At 37.8% G+C, this 15,307-nt stretch overlaps 2 protein-coding genes across 5 annotated transcripts; one reads left to right on the top strand and one right to left on the bottom strand.

Annotated features, from left to right (window-relative positions):
* Positions 1-2,329: 2,329 nt before the first annotated feature.
* Positions 2,330-3,622, top strand: LOC107632814 (uncharacterized). Its single transcript, XM_016336465.1, has one exon. The coding sequence runs from the start codon at positions 2,330-2,332 to the stop codon at positions 3,620-3,622; it is 1,293 nt and encodes a 430-aa protein (XP_016191951.1).
* A 3,644-nt stretch (positions 3,623-7,266) lies between these two features.
* On the bottom strand, positions 7,267-14,529 carry LOC107630117 (G-type lectin S-receptor-like serine/threonine-protein kinase At4g27290). Of its 4 annotated transcripts, XM_088508563.1 has the most exons (10): positions 14,389-14,529; positions 13,304-14,175; positions 11,395-11,511; positions 11,133-11,278; positions 10,612-10,822; positions 10,257-10,494; positions 10,019-10,169; positions 9,773-9,941; positions 9,026-9,158; positions 7,267-7,516 (listed from the first exon to the last, which is right to left on the bottom strand). In XM_088508563.1, exons 2-10 carry the CDS (start codon positions 14,109-14,111, stop codon positions 7,447-7,449), a joined length of 2,043 nt encoding a protein of 680 aa, XP_088364689.1. In that variant the 5' UTR covers positions 14,112-14,175; positions 14,389-14,529; the 3' UTR covers positions 7,267-7,446. The 4 variants fall into 4 exon arrangements, with proteins under 4 accessions (XP_088364689.1, XP_088364686.1, XP_088364687.1 ...); XM_088508560.1 differs by lacking the exons at positions 7,267-7,516; positions 9,026-9,158 and having other exon boundaries at positions 9,505-9,941; XM_088508561.1 differs by lacking the exons at positions 7,267-7,516; positions 9,026-9,158 and having other exon boundaries at positions 9,505-9,941; positions 11,395-11,508.
* Between the last annotated feature and the right edge of the window lie 778 nt (positions 14,530-15,307).

Raw genomic sequence — 15,307 nt, 5'->3', positions numbered from 1 at the left:
GCAAGTCGTTGGAGAGCTGTTGGGACTTTATTAAATCTCGTTGAATTGATATCCTTTATTGCTATTTGACAAGGACGAACTGATTATGCTGATTACTACACAAGCAGACATATATAGCGGCAGATTTCTGTCAATGGTAGCTGATTGTTGGATGCATTGAGAAGGTGAAAAGCTGAGCTAGGCAACAATTTATTAGCATTATTGTTGACATGAAAATGGGGATCGGAGGATCCTTATTAGTACTTCTTTGACCTCTTCAACTTCCTTCACTTGCTTTGCAGCATTGGGTGGCATGCTTGTGACGTCACCGCTTCTTTGACATTGTTGTTGTTGTTGTTGGTTTCTTTTATTTCGAGTATTTCGTCACTTGTCGGAGACGAGCAGTTGCTGTCAGTTCCTTCATCAATTTCAAGTATTTAATCAGTTGTGGGAGATCGATGGCAAACATACATGGGAGTAATACTACATTATAAATAAGACTAAGTTGGTTGGCTAGCGTAATCATAAGATTTAAAGTGTCCTATTTGAATCTGACGTGTAGCCCATAATACTCGGAAACATGATCAATATCAAAACCGACCATATAATCCAGAAACAAGCAAGCAGAGCCAAAACACAACTTAATCACGACTACGCACAAACGTCATCTTTAGATGGTTACCACTAACAACGGCACACACGATCCAACCCAAAATATCAAAACGTTTAGAAGGAAGATAACACTTCCCTCGTCTATAAAAACCGAACCAAATAACTCAGAAGAAGATAGGTTACAAATACATTCCTTACTTTAATACTCGTATTAACTTCTTAATACTCTTTTTTTACTTGAGCGTCGGAGTGCTTTTTGCAGGTGTTCCCGTCGCTGTGTTCTGCATCACCGAGGTTTGCCACCACTCTCCTCAAGCAACGTAAAGCTCTTCCTAAAACCGAGCAGTCGGAGAAGGAGCCTTATACCTCGGCTAAATTGGAGCGAAATATTTGGCGCCCACCATGGGTCCGAAACTTATTTAACCCCACTATTTTCTATATCTAGTTCTTTTCTGTGACAGGATCCCCAATCTTCGGACATGGCTGACAACGGGACTCACCCACCCACCCAAGCAGAGCTTTTAGCTCAAATCGCCAAACTTCAGGCGGAGGTCTGAAGGATAGCTGAACTGTCCGTTCGCAACAATGCTGAAAAGCATGAAGAAGGAAACTCCAAAAGCTCGGCTCAAGGCAACGCTGATCCACTATGTATCAATCCGCCGAAAGAAAAGCTGACCTTGGACAACCCATTCTCAGAGGAGATTACCAACTTCCAGATGCCCAAGAATTTCGTGCTATCTACTCACTGGAGCCATATAAGGGGATTGGTGACCCCCGGGCTCATGTTAAAAAATTGCAGTCTATGATGTTTTTTAACGGCGCTAACAATGAACCTATACTCTGCCGAGCTTTTCATACTTATCTTGATGGTGCTGCATTACTTTGGTTTTCCAAACTATCTGCAGGATCAATCTCCTCGTTTGAAGAGTTAGCGAGGTTTTTCATTGACTATTTCGCAGCTTCAAGGATATACGTACACGGATTTGACTACCTTGGCACCATCCGACAAGGACAGCACGAAAGCTTGAAAGAATACATGACCAGATTTGCTAAAGCGCCAATGAAAATACCAGATCTAGACCCAGCAGTCCACCTACATGCCCTTAAGGCCGGCCTTCGACCCGAAAAGTTCCGAGAAACAATCGCGATGACCAAGCCTAAGACACTGGAGGAGTTCCAAGAAAGAACAGCTGGATAAATGGAGATCGAAGAGTTACGTGAGGCTAAGAGGACAGAAAGAAAATAGCCTAGAAAAGAGGAAGACAAATCTATAAGATCGCCAAACAGTAGGGAACCAAGGGAGCCATTCAAGCTCACCCCAAAATTTGACAATTATACCAGATTCAACACAAAGAGAGAAAAAAAAATCAAAGAAATTCTCAACGCCAAAATTATAAAACTTCCAGCCCGAGCAGGCAGTTATCAGGATCAGCAGTTTGTAGACAAAAGTAAACATTGTGCTTTCCATTAGAAGTACGGACACATGACGGACGAATGTGTGATCGCCAAAGACTTGCTAGAAAGATCAGCCCGGCAAGGCCTCCTAGACAAGTATGTAGAAGGAAGAAGAAACAAGGAAGATACCCGAGACTGAGAAGAGCACCGACAAACTTCAAAGGGAAAAAATGACAACAGATGGTCTAACCCTAATCCACCAAAAGGGATCATAAACTGCATATCGGGAGGATTTACAGGAGGAGGTAAAACAAACTCGGCACGCAAATGAAGCTACCAAGCAATGCTAGCAATCGAAGGAACAGTACCAAAAAGCAACAAAGATACCACCGACGTCAGAATCACTTTCATTCAGGCAGACATATCTTCGGCCATACCTAACTTAGACGATCCAGTGGTGATCTCCATCCAAATAGGCGAACTATTGGTAAGAAAAGTCCTCTTGGACCCAGGTAGTAGTGTAGACGTTCTCTTCTATTCTACCTTTCAAAAAATAAATTTATCTGAAAAATCCATGCAACCCTCATCTGGAGAACTGGTAGGCTTCTCAGGAGAAAGGGTCCCAATTAAAGGTTATATATGGCTAAAAACGACACTAGGGAACACCCCATTATCACGAACCATTGACATACAATATCTTATAGTTGATTGCCCTAGTCCTTACAATATTATTCTCGAAAGACCTGCTCTGAACATATTCAGAGCAGCAGTGTCTACCTTTCATTTATGTGTTAAGTTTCAGGCACAGGACGGCAAGATAGAAACACTCCACTCAGATCGTCAACAAGCTCGACAATGCTACAACGCAAGCCTCAAAAGATCAGACAAGGGGCAAAAATATCAACAAGAGGTTAAGGCAATTCACAGCACGAATGAAGTACTGTCCTTAGCAGAACTCGATCCTCGGGAGGACACCCAAGAAAGGCCCCAACCAGCAGATGAGCTCCAGAAAGTTCCCTTGACATCAAAACCAGAACAATTCACCTACATCGGCCGATCACTCCGAGGACAAGAACAATTAGAGCTCATAAAGGTATTACAAGACAATGCCGACCTATTTGCCTGGACCCCAGCAGATATATCAGGAATAGAACCAAACGTCATTTGCCACAAGCTCGCCATTGACAGAACGATCCGACCTATAGCCCAAAAGAAAAGAAATCTCAAGACAGAAAAGGAAAAGGCAGCCCTAGAGGAAACCAAGAAACTACTCAGCGCCGACTTCATCAAAGAAATCCGCTTCACCACATGGCTCTCGAACATAGTAATGGTAAGAAAAAATTCAGGTAAATGGCACATGTGCGTCGACTTTACAAATCTCAACAAGGCATACCCAAAGGATGCCTACCCTCTGCCATGTATTGACAAACTTGTAGATAATGCGTCAGGTTTCAAAAGCTTAAGCTTCATGGATGCATATTCTGGATACAACCAGATTCTTATGCATCCAGAAGATCAGAGCAAAATAGCTTTTATAACTGAACATGGGAATTTTTGTTATAGAGTGATGCCATTTGGTCTAAAGAATGCAGGTGCAACATATGAGCGACTAATGGACAAGGTGTTCCGCCAATAGATAGGTCGCAACATGGAAATCTATGTAGATGACATGGTCGCCAAGACCACACCAGAAAGATCACATTGCGACGACCTCAGAGAAATTTTCAATCAAATCCGAGCATACAACATGAGACTCAACCCAGAGAAATGTGCTTTCGGGGTACAAGGAGGCAAATTTCTCAGCTTCATGCTGACTTCGCGAGGGATCGAAGCAAATCCTAAGAAGTGTGAGGCGATACTTAACATGGCAAGTCCGAAAATGATAAAGGAAGTGCAGCAACTCGCAGGAAGAGTGGCCGCCTTGTCACAATTTTTACCAGTAACTTCAAGCCGATCATATCATTTCTTCCAGACAGTATCAAAAAATAGGAAATTCGAGTGGACAAAGGAATGCGAAACGGCATTCGCCAAACATAAAGCCATCCTATCATCGCCATCAGTGTTACAAAGCCCGGAAGTCGGTAAACCTTTATATTTATATTTATCTGTTTCCAATAATTCAATAAGCTCCGTCCTTGTCACTGAGACAGGAAAAACACAAAAGCCAGTGTACTTTGTCAGCAGAGTCATGCAACCAACGGAAAAAATATATCCCAGAGTAGAACAGCTGGCCTTAACACTAGTAACAACAGCAAGAAGACTTAGACACTACTTCCAGAGCCACACAATAATTGTAAGGACAAACCAACCATTAAGGCAAATATAACAAAGCCAGAACTGGCAGGACGGTTGACCAAGTGATCTATCGAGCTTTTTGAATTCGACATCCAGTTTCAATCAAGGCCAGCTTTGAAGTCACAAATCCTAGCAGACTTCATTTCCGAGCTCACACCTGACGAGCACCACTGCAAGAAGACTTGGGAGTTACATGTAGATGGAGCATCAAACCGAGAAGGTAGCGGAGCCGGGATAGTACTAAAGGAGGGAGACACAGTGATGGCCGAGCAATCCCTTCAATTTTATTTCTCGGCAAGCAACAATCAGGCTGAATACGAGGTGGTCATAGCAGGACTTAAGCTCGCTCTCAGCCTCCAAGTACAGAGCCTAACAGTACATTGGGACTCCCTCTTAGTGGTTCAACAAATCAATGGAGAATTCCAGGTAAAAGATCCCTTGTTAGAGCAGTATTGGCTCGTAGCAAAGGATCTCATTTCAAAATTTGACAAATTTATCATATCACACGTACATAGAGAAAACAACACTAGGGCGGATATACTATCTAAGCTGGCCGCCACTAGAGCAAGCACACACACATCGGCACTATCACAACTTACACTAGAAAAATCTAGCATTGAATCACTATGCCTCATGAGCATCACTCATACACACGATTGGAGAATGCCCTATCTTGAATATATCAATACCGGAATTATTCCCAGAAATGAGACTAACCCTTAAACGTTCAAGCGAAAGGCAAGTTTTTTTACAACTGTCGCAGGAGAACTATACAGGCGAGGATTCTCACATCCATTACTGAAATGCCTCGGCAAGAACGAAGCAAATAAAGTCATGAACGAGATCCATGAAGGCGTGTGTGGAAACCATATAGGAGGATGAGTGTTGGCAGCAAAAATTATCTGAACAGGATACTATTGGCCGACCATGAAGAGAGACTGCATCACAAAGGTCAAAACCTGCGACAATTGTTAAAAGCATGCTGCAGTCTCCATGAAGCCCGCCGAGGTATTGCACACCATAGAGGTAAGTTGGCCTTTCTACAGATGGGGGCTCGATATCCTCGGCCCATTTCCAATAGCACCAGGACAGGTAAAATTCCTTTTGGTTTCAATAGATTATTTCTCAAAATGGATAGAAGCATAGCCACTAGCAAGAATAACTGCCGAAAAGGTACAATCTTTTATATGAAAAAACATCATATGCCGATTCGGAATATCAAAGGAAATAATATCAGCAATGGTAGACAATTTACATATAACAAACTTGCATCATTTTTGAAAAATTTTAACATACATCATCATTTTAGCTCGGTCGAACACCCACAAACCAATGGGTAGGCCAAAGCTGCTAACCGAGTAATGTTGCAGGCGATGAGGAAAAATCTCAATGATGCGAAAAGAGAATGGGCAGAATTGATCCCAGAAGTACTATGGAGCTATAACACGACAATACAGTCTACCACAGGCGAGACACCGTTCAAACTAGTCTACGGATCAGAAGCACTGATTCCAATTGATGTCGACGTCCCTACATTAAGAACCGAGCTTTACAATCAACAACATAATACCAACATAAGGAACGCCGAGCTTGATCTCGCTGAGGAAGACAAAGATATCGCCGTTATCAAATAGAGAGCAATGAAACAACAAGTTGAGAGAAGGCACAACAAAAAGGTGGTGCCGAGGATGTTCAATGAGGGCGACCTAGTCCTCAGAAGAACAGAGGAAGCAAGGCGACCGCCATCACACGGCAAGCTCGCCGCGAATTGGGAAGGGCCATTCCGGATCGCGAAAGTTCTCGGAATGGGGGCTTCCCAGCTGCAAACGCTACAAGGCGACTCAGTATCTGGAAATTGGAACATCTCTTCCCTAAAGTTGTATAGATCATAACCTGTACATTTCGCGGATGAAGGTACTCTTTTTCCCCCTTAGAGGTTTTTTCCCAAATAAGGGTTTTTAACTAAGGAGGGTTTTAACGAGGCCGGACGCCCAATATATCAAGTATCAAAATCAGACCAATATATATCATTAACCGATCTGATCTTTACTCTCTATCTTCATCCTATTTCTACTTTCAAATGCGAAAAACATTTAACTATGCATTACTTTATATATTATCAAGACGACAAACATTGTCAAATTGACCCAACCTCGGTCTATTCAAACAACAGTTACTCAAGTTCAAAACATCAAACCGAACATTTATAACTACATATATCTAACAGTCAAAAACTAACCACAACTTGGTTAGCAAAAGCACAGAGTTATCAAAATACATCAAAAGGATAAACATGTCCAAAACAAACAACCGAAATATCAGAAATCAAGAAGGAGGGACATTTTCATCATGATCCTCCACAGTCCCATCCACCACTAATTTTTCACCGACCACTATCTTGGTCACATCAAGACGATCACAATCAAACTCAGAGGCCAGTACAGCAATTTGGCTAACAGTACGCTCAAAACTAAAGGAGAACATTTCCATCCCATTTTCCTCCAGTTCATAAACCCTGGATGTAAGCCGACTTTTAGCAACATCACTCTCTTTAACCTCAGCCTGCAGCAGCCGAATCTGATCCCATAAACGAACAACTTCCTCCTTAGATTCTTTCATTTTCGTTGTAGCATTAATAAGAACGTCATCTTTCTATTTTAGAGACTTCTTCAGTTCAGCAATTCTCTCCTTATAAGTCCTCTCCGACTCAGCAATCCTATCTACAGTCACCTGCTGCTCGACACCAATAAGTTCAGTCGTCCGATCAGTGCACATCAGCCACATAAGCCCAAAACATGAAACAATACAAACAAAACAAAGAAAAGAGCTGGGCAAGATATATTAACTTGAATAAACTTCCCCAAACCCTCCATTCCAATCCAACGAGTCATGAGCATATCACCAGGGTATTGAGATACCTTATCGGAAAGCTCAGCAAATGGAAACTGATCACTCCACAACGAATAAGAACTTGTAACTAGGATGAAGCCATGCAACCTCTTCTGCCTATCGAACACCGATTTACCAGCACCAACAGCTTCTCTATCACCTTCAAAAATAACCTCTAGGGATTTCTCAGTATCATCCATCTTCCTCTTGAAAGAAGACACCGGCTGATCAACAGACTGAGCAGCATCTCCACCTTCCTTCACGGTCTCAGAGGCATCAGTAATTTTTTCTTTCTTCTTCAGAAAAGACTTGAAACGAGAAGGATCGAGAAAAGGAAATCGGCCACCTACAAGCACAGTGAAAAAAATCAAAAGAAAATAAACATGAGGGCAAAAAGGAAACAACCACCCAAAAACATTACATGTACGCTTTCAATCCTTCACTATCACCAGAATCATGATAACGAAGAACCTAGGAATAGACAAACACTCTCCATCAGCAAAACTCTCTACCAAATAATCTAACAACCACTCTTCCTCCTCACTCCATTCAATAGCCTCGAGAATCTGGCACGACTCTGAACACCAGTACAGGAGAAATCTCTCTATCAACTTATCATCCATATAGAAAGGAGACTCGACCTCCACTGATCGTACTTTCACAAACAAAGACTTAAAATTTTTAAAAGATGATTTATAAAGCATAAAAAGGGAACGCCCAGGAAAGCTACTCAAACATACCCACAACCCCTTCCGAACCCCTTAGATTGAAACAAAGAGAAAAATACAGCTAGAGAATAAGGAAGAGAAAGGAAATTCATCAGACATTGGAAGGCGCACAGAAACGCCCACGAATTAGGGTGTAACTGTGAAGGCGCGCAATTTAGTTGAGTTAGAACATCACATTCAAATGTAGAAAACGGAAATTTAACACGAAGCTCGATAAGACAAGGTGTATAAAAATAGAAGTACGGCCAATCTCCTCTTCTCTTGTAAACCCTATCCTCACCAGAGCAGTGAAGAAGCTCAACGACTGCGCCCGAACCCTCCTTCACTACCTTCAAACCCCGAAGTTCACACATTGAATCAGCATCAACAAACGACGAGGAACGAGTCCTCACGTCATCATGCACCCAGTAATACGGATTATCCTTATTCTCTTCAACCACCTTCTCCTTCTCTTTCTCTCTTGCCATTTCAAGCAAAAAACAGAAGAAAAAAAGCAATCTTAGGAAAACAAGACAAACCTTTAGAAGTCATAGTTGGAGTCAGCCGGTAGAAAGAATTTGAAACAGCAGAGTGTAAGTTCCAAAACAGCGAAAAGATATTATTGCAAGCCCACCAACTTAGTGGGTAACTTAACTCATAACCTCTCAAAGTATGGAAAACCCAAACGGCAAAGAAGCGCATTAAACGCAGCACGTTTCACAAGGAAACAAATGGAGGAGGGGTCTTTCAATTTTCTTTCAAAATTTCTTTAAAACTTAAACCCTTGGAGAGCCCAATGCTACAAAAAAAAATCCAAACATATACGCAGGGACCAATTCCATTAAGCTCGCCTGCCATTTCCTTACAAAGCCAGACGAGCTTTGGGGCTATGATGTGTACCCCATAATACTCGGAAACAAGATCAATATCAAAACCGACCATATAATCCAGAAACAAGCAAGCAGAGCCAAAACACAACTTAATCACGACTACGCACAAACGTCATCTTTAGACGGTTACCACCAACAACGGCACACACGATCCAACCCAAAATATCGGAACGAGCAGAAGGAAGATAACACTTCCCTCGTCTATAAAAACCGAACCAAATAGCTCAGAAGAAGACATGTTACAAATACATTCCTTACTTTAATACTCGTATTAACTTCTTAATACTTTTTTTTATTTGAGCGTCGGAGTGCTTTTTACAAGTGCTCCCACCGCCGTGTTCTGCATCACCGAGGTCTGCCACCACTCTCCTCAAGCGACGTATAGCTCTTCCTAAAACCGAGCAGTTGGAGATATTTGGAGGTTAACAAAAGCAGAAGATTAAGAAGAAGATTAAGAAGTTGAAAAAAATATAGAGTAAATAGTATTTTGGTACCTGAATTTAGTCTCATATTTGTTTTTGATAAAATGAATCTCTAAATATATATGTGTTCTGTTTGATGCATGAAATGATCTAATTATTCAAAGTGACCAGTTAATAATTAGACTATTTTATCAAACGGAGTAGATATTTAAGGGTTTATTTTATCAAAAATAAATATAAAAGTCTATTTTGACAAAATTAAAATCTTAGATGTCAAAATAGCTACTTACTCAAAAAATAATAAAAGCAAGTTAATTTGTGTTGCACAATAATCTATTTATGTCTAAAATTGGCTTAAATATAAGACAAATACAAAAAAAAATATTAATCACCTAATACTTTTCTATAAGTAAAAGTTCTATTTTACCAGTTACCACTATATTTTATCTTGCATCCAACATTGTGATGGAAACTTCATTAGCTGAGAATTTTACATAGTTTGCCGATAAAGATTCTTCTTTCGGTGTCCCAACACAATCTACATAAAATGCAGGAAATTTTGGTTGGGGCAACCATTTCTCACCATTTAGCATTAGAACCACCGATAACATGTTAGGCCTATCTTCTGGCCTTTGTTGCACACATAATAAACCTACTTGTATGCATCTTATGACTTCAGTAGGGTTGCACCATTCCCTTAATACTTCATCCAATAATTCCAGTGGCCTCTCATTAATCCACAATTTCCATGCCTAAAACATTGGAAAGATTAGTCAGTTGAAAAGAAATTTAAATTTGACTATTTGCTATAGAGTAATATTTTACCTACATGTCCAAGAAGATTAAGGTAATTTTCAGAGTTTGAAAATTCTCTATTCTTCTTTCCACTTATCAACTCTAATATTATTACACCATAACTAAAAATATCTGATTTCATGGAGAATTGTCCTCGTAATGCATATTCAGGAGGCATATAACCGCTGAAATAAAATATAATCAAATTTAAAATTAAGGTGATTAAAACAAAACATGTATACATAAAATTAAATTCAAATAAATTGACTTACTATGTTCCAGCAATTCTATTTGTATTTTCCTCAACTTGATCATCTAAAAATGTTCGAGCTAAACCAAAATGTGATATCTTGGGATTAAAATTTGCATCTAATAAAATATTACTAGTTTTTAGATCTCTATGAATTATCCTCAATATAGAATCTTGATGAAGATAAAAAAGTCCTCGAGCAATTCCACTAATAATGTTGAAACGCTTTAGCCAATCTAGCCGCTTTCGTCCAGTTTCATCTGGTCAATTATGCATATTGCTTAGCATACTGCTTGGGTATTCATGACACAATGTATCAGAAATATTAAAATTGTTGTCAAGGCTTATGAATTTTCAATAAACACCAAAAAACTTACCGAAAATAAATTGGTCTAAACTTTTGTTAGGCATGAACTCATAGATTAGTATTTTTTCTGACTCTTGAATACAACAACCAAGAAGCTTGACAAGATTCCGATGCTGAAGTTTAGCTATCAACACCACCTCATTTTTTAATTCTTCCAGCCCTTGAGTAGACCTTTTTGAAAGCCTTTTTACAGCTACTTCTCGACCATCTTGAAGTATGCCCTAAAACAATTATGTGTCGTTAGAGTTTGTAATGGAAAATAGCATGGTTTGACCGGTTAATTTAAAGCCGGCCATTAGACCGGACCAATTTAAATTAGTTCAGTTTTAGCAGTTAACTGATTTAAAATAATAAATTATAAAAAAAATAATTTTTAATATACATAAATATATTATTTATTATATCTGATTCAACTTATGATAAATAAAAGTCGAACCATTAAACTTTTTAATTTTAGTTCTAGTGGTTTGTTGACCAGATCGATTTTTAGAACATTAAAAAATAGAAGTCCTTGTTTGTTTTCTATATTACCTTATATACGGGACCAAAACCACCTTCTCCAAGCTTTTTATTAGATGCAAAGTTTCCTGTAGCTTTAGCTATGACTGAAAAATCAAATATCGGTAGATCGACATCTTTCCAACTATGCTTTTTCTTGCATATATTTCTTGCTACACCTGTTTGGTGGTAACAACAACGCATAACAATTGAGTCTACAACACTTAGTAGTAGCATATTTTTTCTTTCTCTTTTTTACATGCCTATTGCAAATTAGATCCATAATAATATTTACCTTTCTTTTTAATTATCATCGACATTGTGCCAGCGCATGCGATTAATCCAAAGATAACCGAACCTACTATGATTCCAACGTTCTTATTTTTCATATTCCCATGGCCGTTAGCCGCTGCTGCATTGTCATAAGAAAGATGAGAACATATATAATTATACTCTACATTATTGGCATAAGTTTTATACACTAGAATGGTTGAAAACATTAATAGTTGATGATAAGATTACTATTAGAAACAAAGTTTTTAAAAACTTGAATTTTGTTTATTTTCTATAACAACTTTTAAAATGGTTGATTTTAATATGTTTATCTATACCTAATTTTAAAAGATAAGAGACTAATTTATCAATTTATCTTAACATAAAGTATATTTTTTATATTTTTAATATTTTATAATTTTTTAAAATCATTCCTAACGTTTAATTTGGTTAAAATTTATTCATAACATTTAAAAAAAAATTAATTTTATCCTTAATATTAATGTTTTTACAGTCAACCATTTAGTCAACTTTTTTTACAATTTTACTTTTAAATCTTCCTTCCTATAACTCCTCTATCTCCCCAACCTTCTCTTTATCTCCAACCAAAACCAAAGCCACAGCACCACGTGTCCATCATCATCTTTCCTCTACTTGCTACCATTTTCGATGTCATCGTCTCTACACACCACCATCATTGCCTATGCCACTTCTTCCTCCTTCGCGTGCCTCTACTTTTGCCTCCTCATCCTTCCTCTCCCTCTTCTTCTCCATTCGCTCTTTATTTTTTTACCTTAACAATTTCCGCACCTTTGTCACCCCTCCAGGTCACCTTCTAAACCTACCTCGTGTTGCCACCTCCGTCACTGCGTCACCTTCTAAGTCTGTCGCTACATCACCACCTCTGCATCCTCCTTGTCTTCGTCCTACCCCCTTCCTTTGTCACCGTAGTTTTACTATTTTCCATTTTCTTCTTCTTCCTTTTCTATTGTTGTTGTTCTTATTGTTTTATTGTTGTGGGTGGTGGCAATGAATGTGTGGGACACGGGCATGGTTGTTACATGGGTGGTGGCGGTGGAGGTGACGGGTGTTGGCAGTGTTTAGGGGTGACGGGGCTTTATGATTAAGAATATATAGGGTGGATTTGAAGTGAGAATTAGCATTTCAGAAAAACAATCTTATATGAATAACAAATATTATCAATTTTAGTCAGCAATAATTTATATTTATATTTTTAGATGTTTGTAAGTAAAAAATATATAATTTATACTTATATTTATTAAAATATATATATATAAATTAATATAATTTATATTTATATTTTTTAAAATTTAGACATATATATTAATAAAAAATATTTGTTAAAGAGAATTTAGTATTTATGAAAATGATAATCAAAATTATAAAAATTTGGTGCCCCAAGAATTTTCCTTTGAAAAATTTTAAAGATAAAAACCATAATTTATTCTTTATTTTATTAGGAACATTATCTAATATTATAAATGACTATAGACTAATTTGTCAATGTGCTTTTTGGTTAGTACTTTATGCAATACAAAAATCTTTAGATCCAATTTGGGATTTCAATCTTTTCTTTATTTTAACTTACGTAAACAGCTAAAAATCATCAAGGAGATTCTAATCAAAATGGTACATTAGTTTTAACTTGATAATCAAAATCAAAATAGTTTCTTAATTTTTAAACTAATCAAAATAGTTCTTCATTTTTAAACCGTAAATAAGTTTTATACTGAACGTTCATTTTGATTGGTTTTAAAACTAAGTGGCCATTTTGATTATCAAGTTAAAGCTAAAAGACCATTTTAATTATTATTTTAATTATCAAGGGGGAACAAGCCTTCCTAATCCACAAAGAAACTTGTAGAAAAAATCAGAAGGGAAATTGAGGAGGGATGAAGAAAAATAGTTACCTAATTCTGAAGCAGGGACTTTAATGTAAAGGTCTTGTCCTCCTTTAGAGAACATCCTCATGTCAATGAGATGATCAAACCAAAGTAGGCAGCCACTTCCTCCATTACGAATATCCATATTTGCATACGCTGTACAAGAACAGTTTTTCAAGCAGGATTCTCGACATTCCTCAAGATTCATTGTCTTATTATACGTTGAAGAAGATGTATCTGGCAACTTCATATCTCTGTACCTCAGGAACCCATCTGTGTTATTACAATCTAACCAAGTCTTTCTGACGCAACCACTAGACCAATCAGACATATTCCATTGTCTGGGAAATTTGGAAACATATGCTTTCAAACATTCACATGTTGGAGCATTACCATCCATATAGCATATAGAATTTGAACCACAAAAGGCATACATTTCACACTGATCTACCAGCTGAGTTGGAGTGTTTTTAACCTGATTTCTTGTTTGACTTGTCCAAACCAAAACATTACCCGTACCTGAAGTGATTGTTCTGTATATGGAGAAAAGGGACCTATCACTCATTGTGACCTGATAATAAATCTCTTCATCATTCACTACAAAATCGATGCTATATATGTTGTTGGCATATGGATATCCTGAAAAAGAAAGACCATTCCATGGTCCTGCTCTAGTAACTATTACTGATCCCTTCATTTGTACTAGTTGCGGATACCCTTTGGGTTTAATTTTTAAAGAATACTCTCCTATAGCAGGGTCATTTGAGCTTTTCCAACACGATAGAAATCTATTCAGACCAGTAACTAAGTTTAATCCAAGTTTCATTCCTGGCATCAACGTATCAGAAGGATAGTCAAAACTCTGCCACAAGAAGTTGTCCTCCGCAGCATCCTATTGGCTAAGTTGCACGAATATTGATACGTGAATATATACATAATGTCAAATTTAATTATTTTAAATTAAAAAAAATAAATATTTAAATAGTCGAAATAATCAACTTAACGTCTTAAATTGTACATCTAAATAGTTTTGAAATAAAGTAAATAAACAAATAAAATTTACTCAAAACCACTTAATTTTGAACTAATTTGTGCCGGTAAAATAGTCGTACCTGTGCAACATAGCGTGTTGGTACTTCACAACAAGATTTCCCGAGTCCAAGAGCTGTGCAGTTAAGTTATTTGAAGCTTGGAGGGATGAAGATATATTGGATGACCAAACAACACTAGTGTTTGCGTCATTGAGAAGTTGAAGAATTCCCTTGTCACTGAATTTCAAGACTCCGGACGTGCTTTGAAGGGGTCTTTCTCTATTGGCCACCCACACTACTGTCGGGTTTCTTGATGCATCTCTGTACCACACACCCAAATACCGACTTGTGCAAGTTTTAGGACTGAAAAAACCTAGTTCAAAGCTTCCATCAACTGAAACTACGGTCTCACCATCTCTCATAGATTGACCCGTTCCCAACCGATCTGTTGAAGTGGAAGTTCTCACGCAAGACACTAGAAAGAACCAAATAATTAACATACTGATGAACTTTCCTACAAGTCCCTAATGAATATGAGCTATTAATAGCAAGTAAGAAGAGAATTTTCCAATGGCTGTAATCTTCTCTACTTGTGGAAATAAATTAGTCATGGAAACGGTGATGTGATTTAATCACATATGGAACCTTGAAATAGAAGCGTCTTCCAGTAGAATAGTTACTTTACACAATAGCCACAATTGATGATAATATCTCATTTCAGAGGTCTCTCCTCTTGCTCTTAGTCATCTTGACTTGGACAGTGACTCTTTCCAATCATAATAGGCTCGTATAAGATAGGAAGGAGAAAGCATTAGCCACCACTATAAACGTCATTACTTGTACACCTAAAAAATTATGGTCTATGCAAATTTTTTTCTATGTTAAAATTATAAATTTTAATTTTTTTTTTTAAAAATATGAAAATATAAGTTTTAAATATATTTGTATTGGATTTATTATAAAAATATTTAAAAATTTCTAATAATAGTAATCTTAAGAA

This window comes from Arachis ipaensis, chromosome B3, assembly GCF_059453495.1.
Source record: "Arachis ipaensis isolate K30076 ecotype BB chromosome B3, ASM5945349v1, whole genome shotgun sequence".
Lineage (NCBI taxonomy): Eukaryota > Viridiplantae > Streptophyta > Magnoliopsida > Fabales > Fabaceae > Arachis > Arachis ipaensis.
The sequence above is the reverse complement of the archived record's forward strand: the minus strand, read 5'-3'. Positions and strand labels throughout refer to the sequence as shown.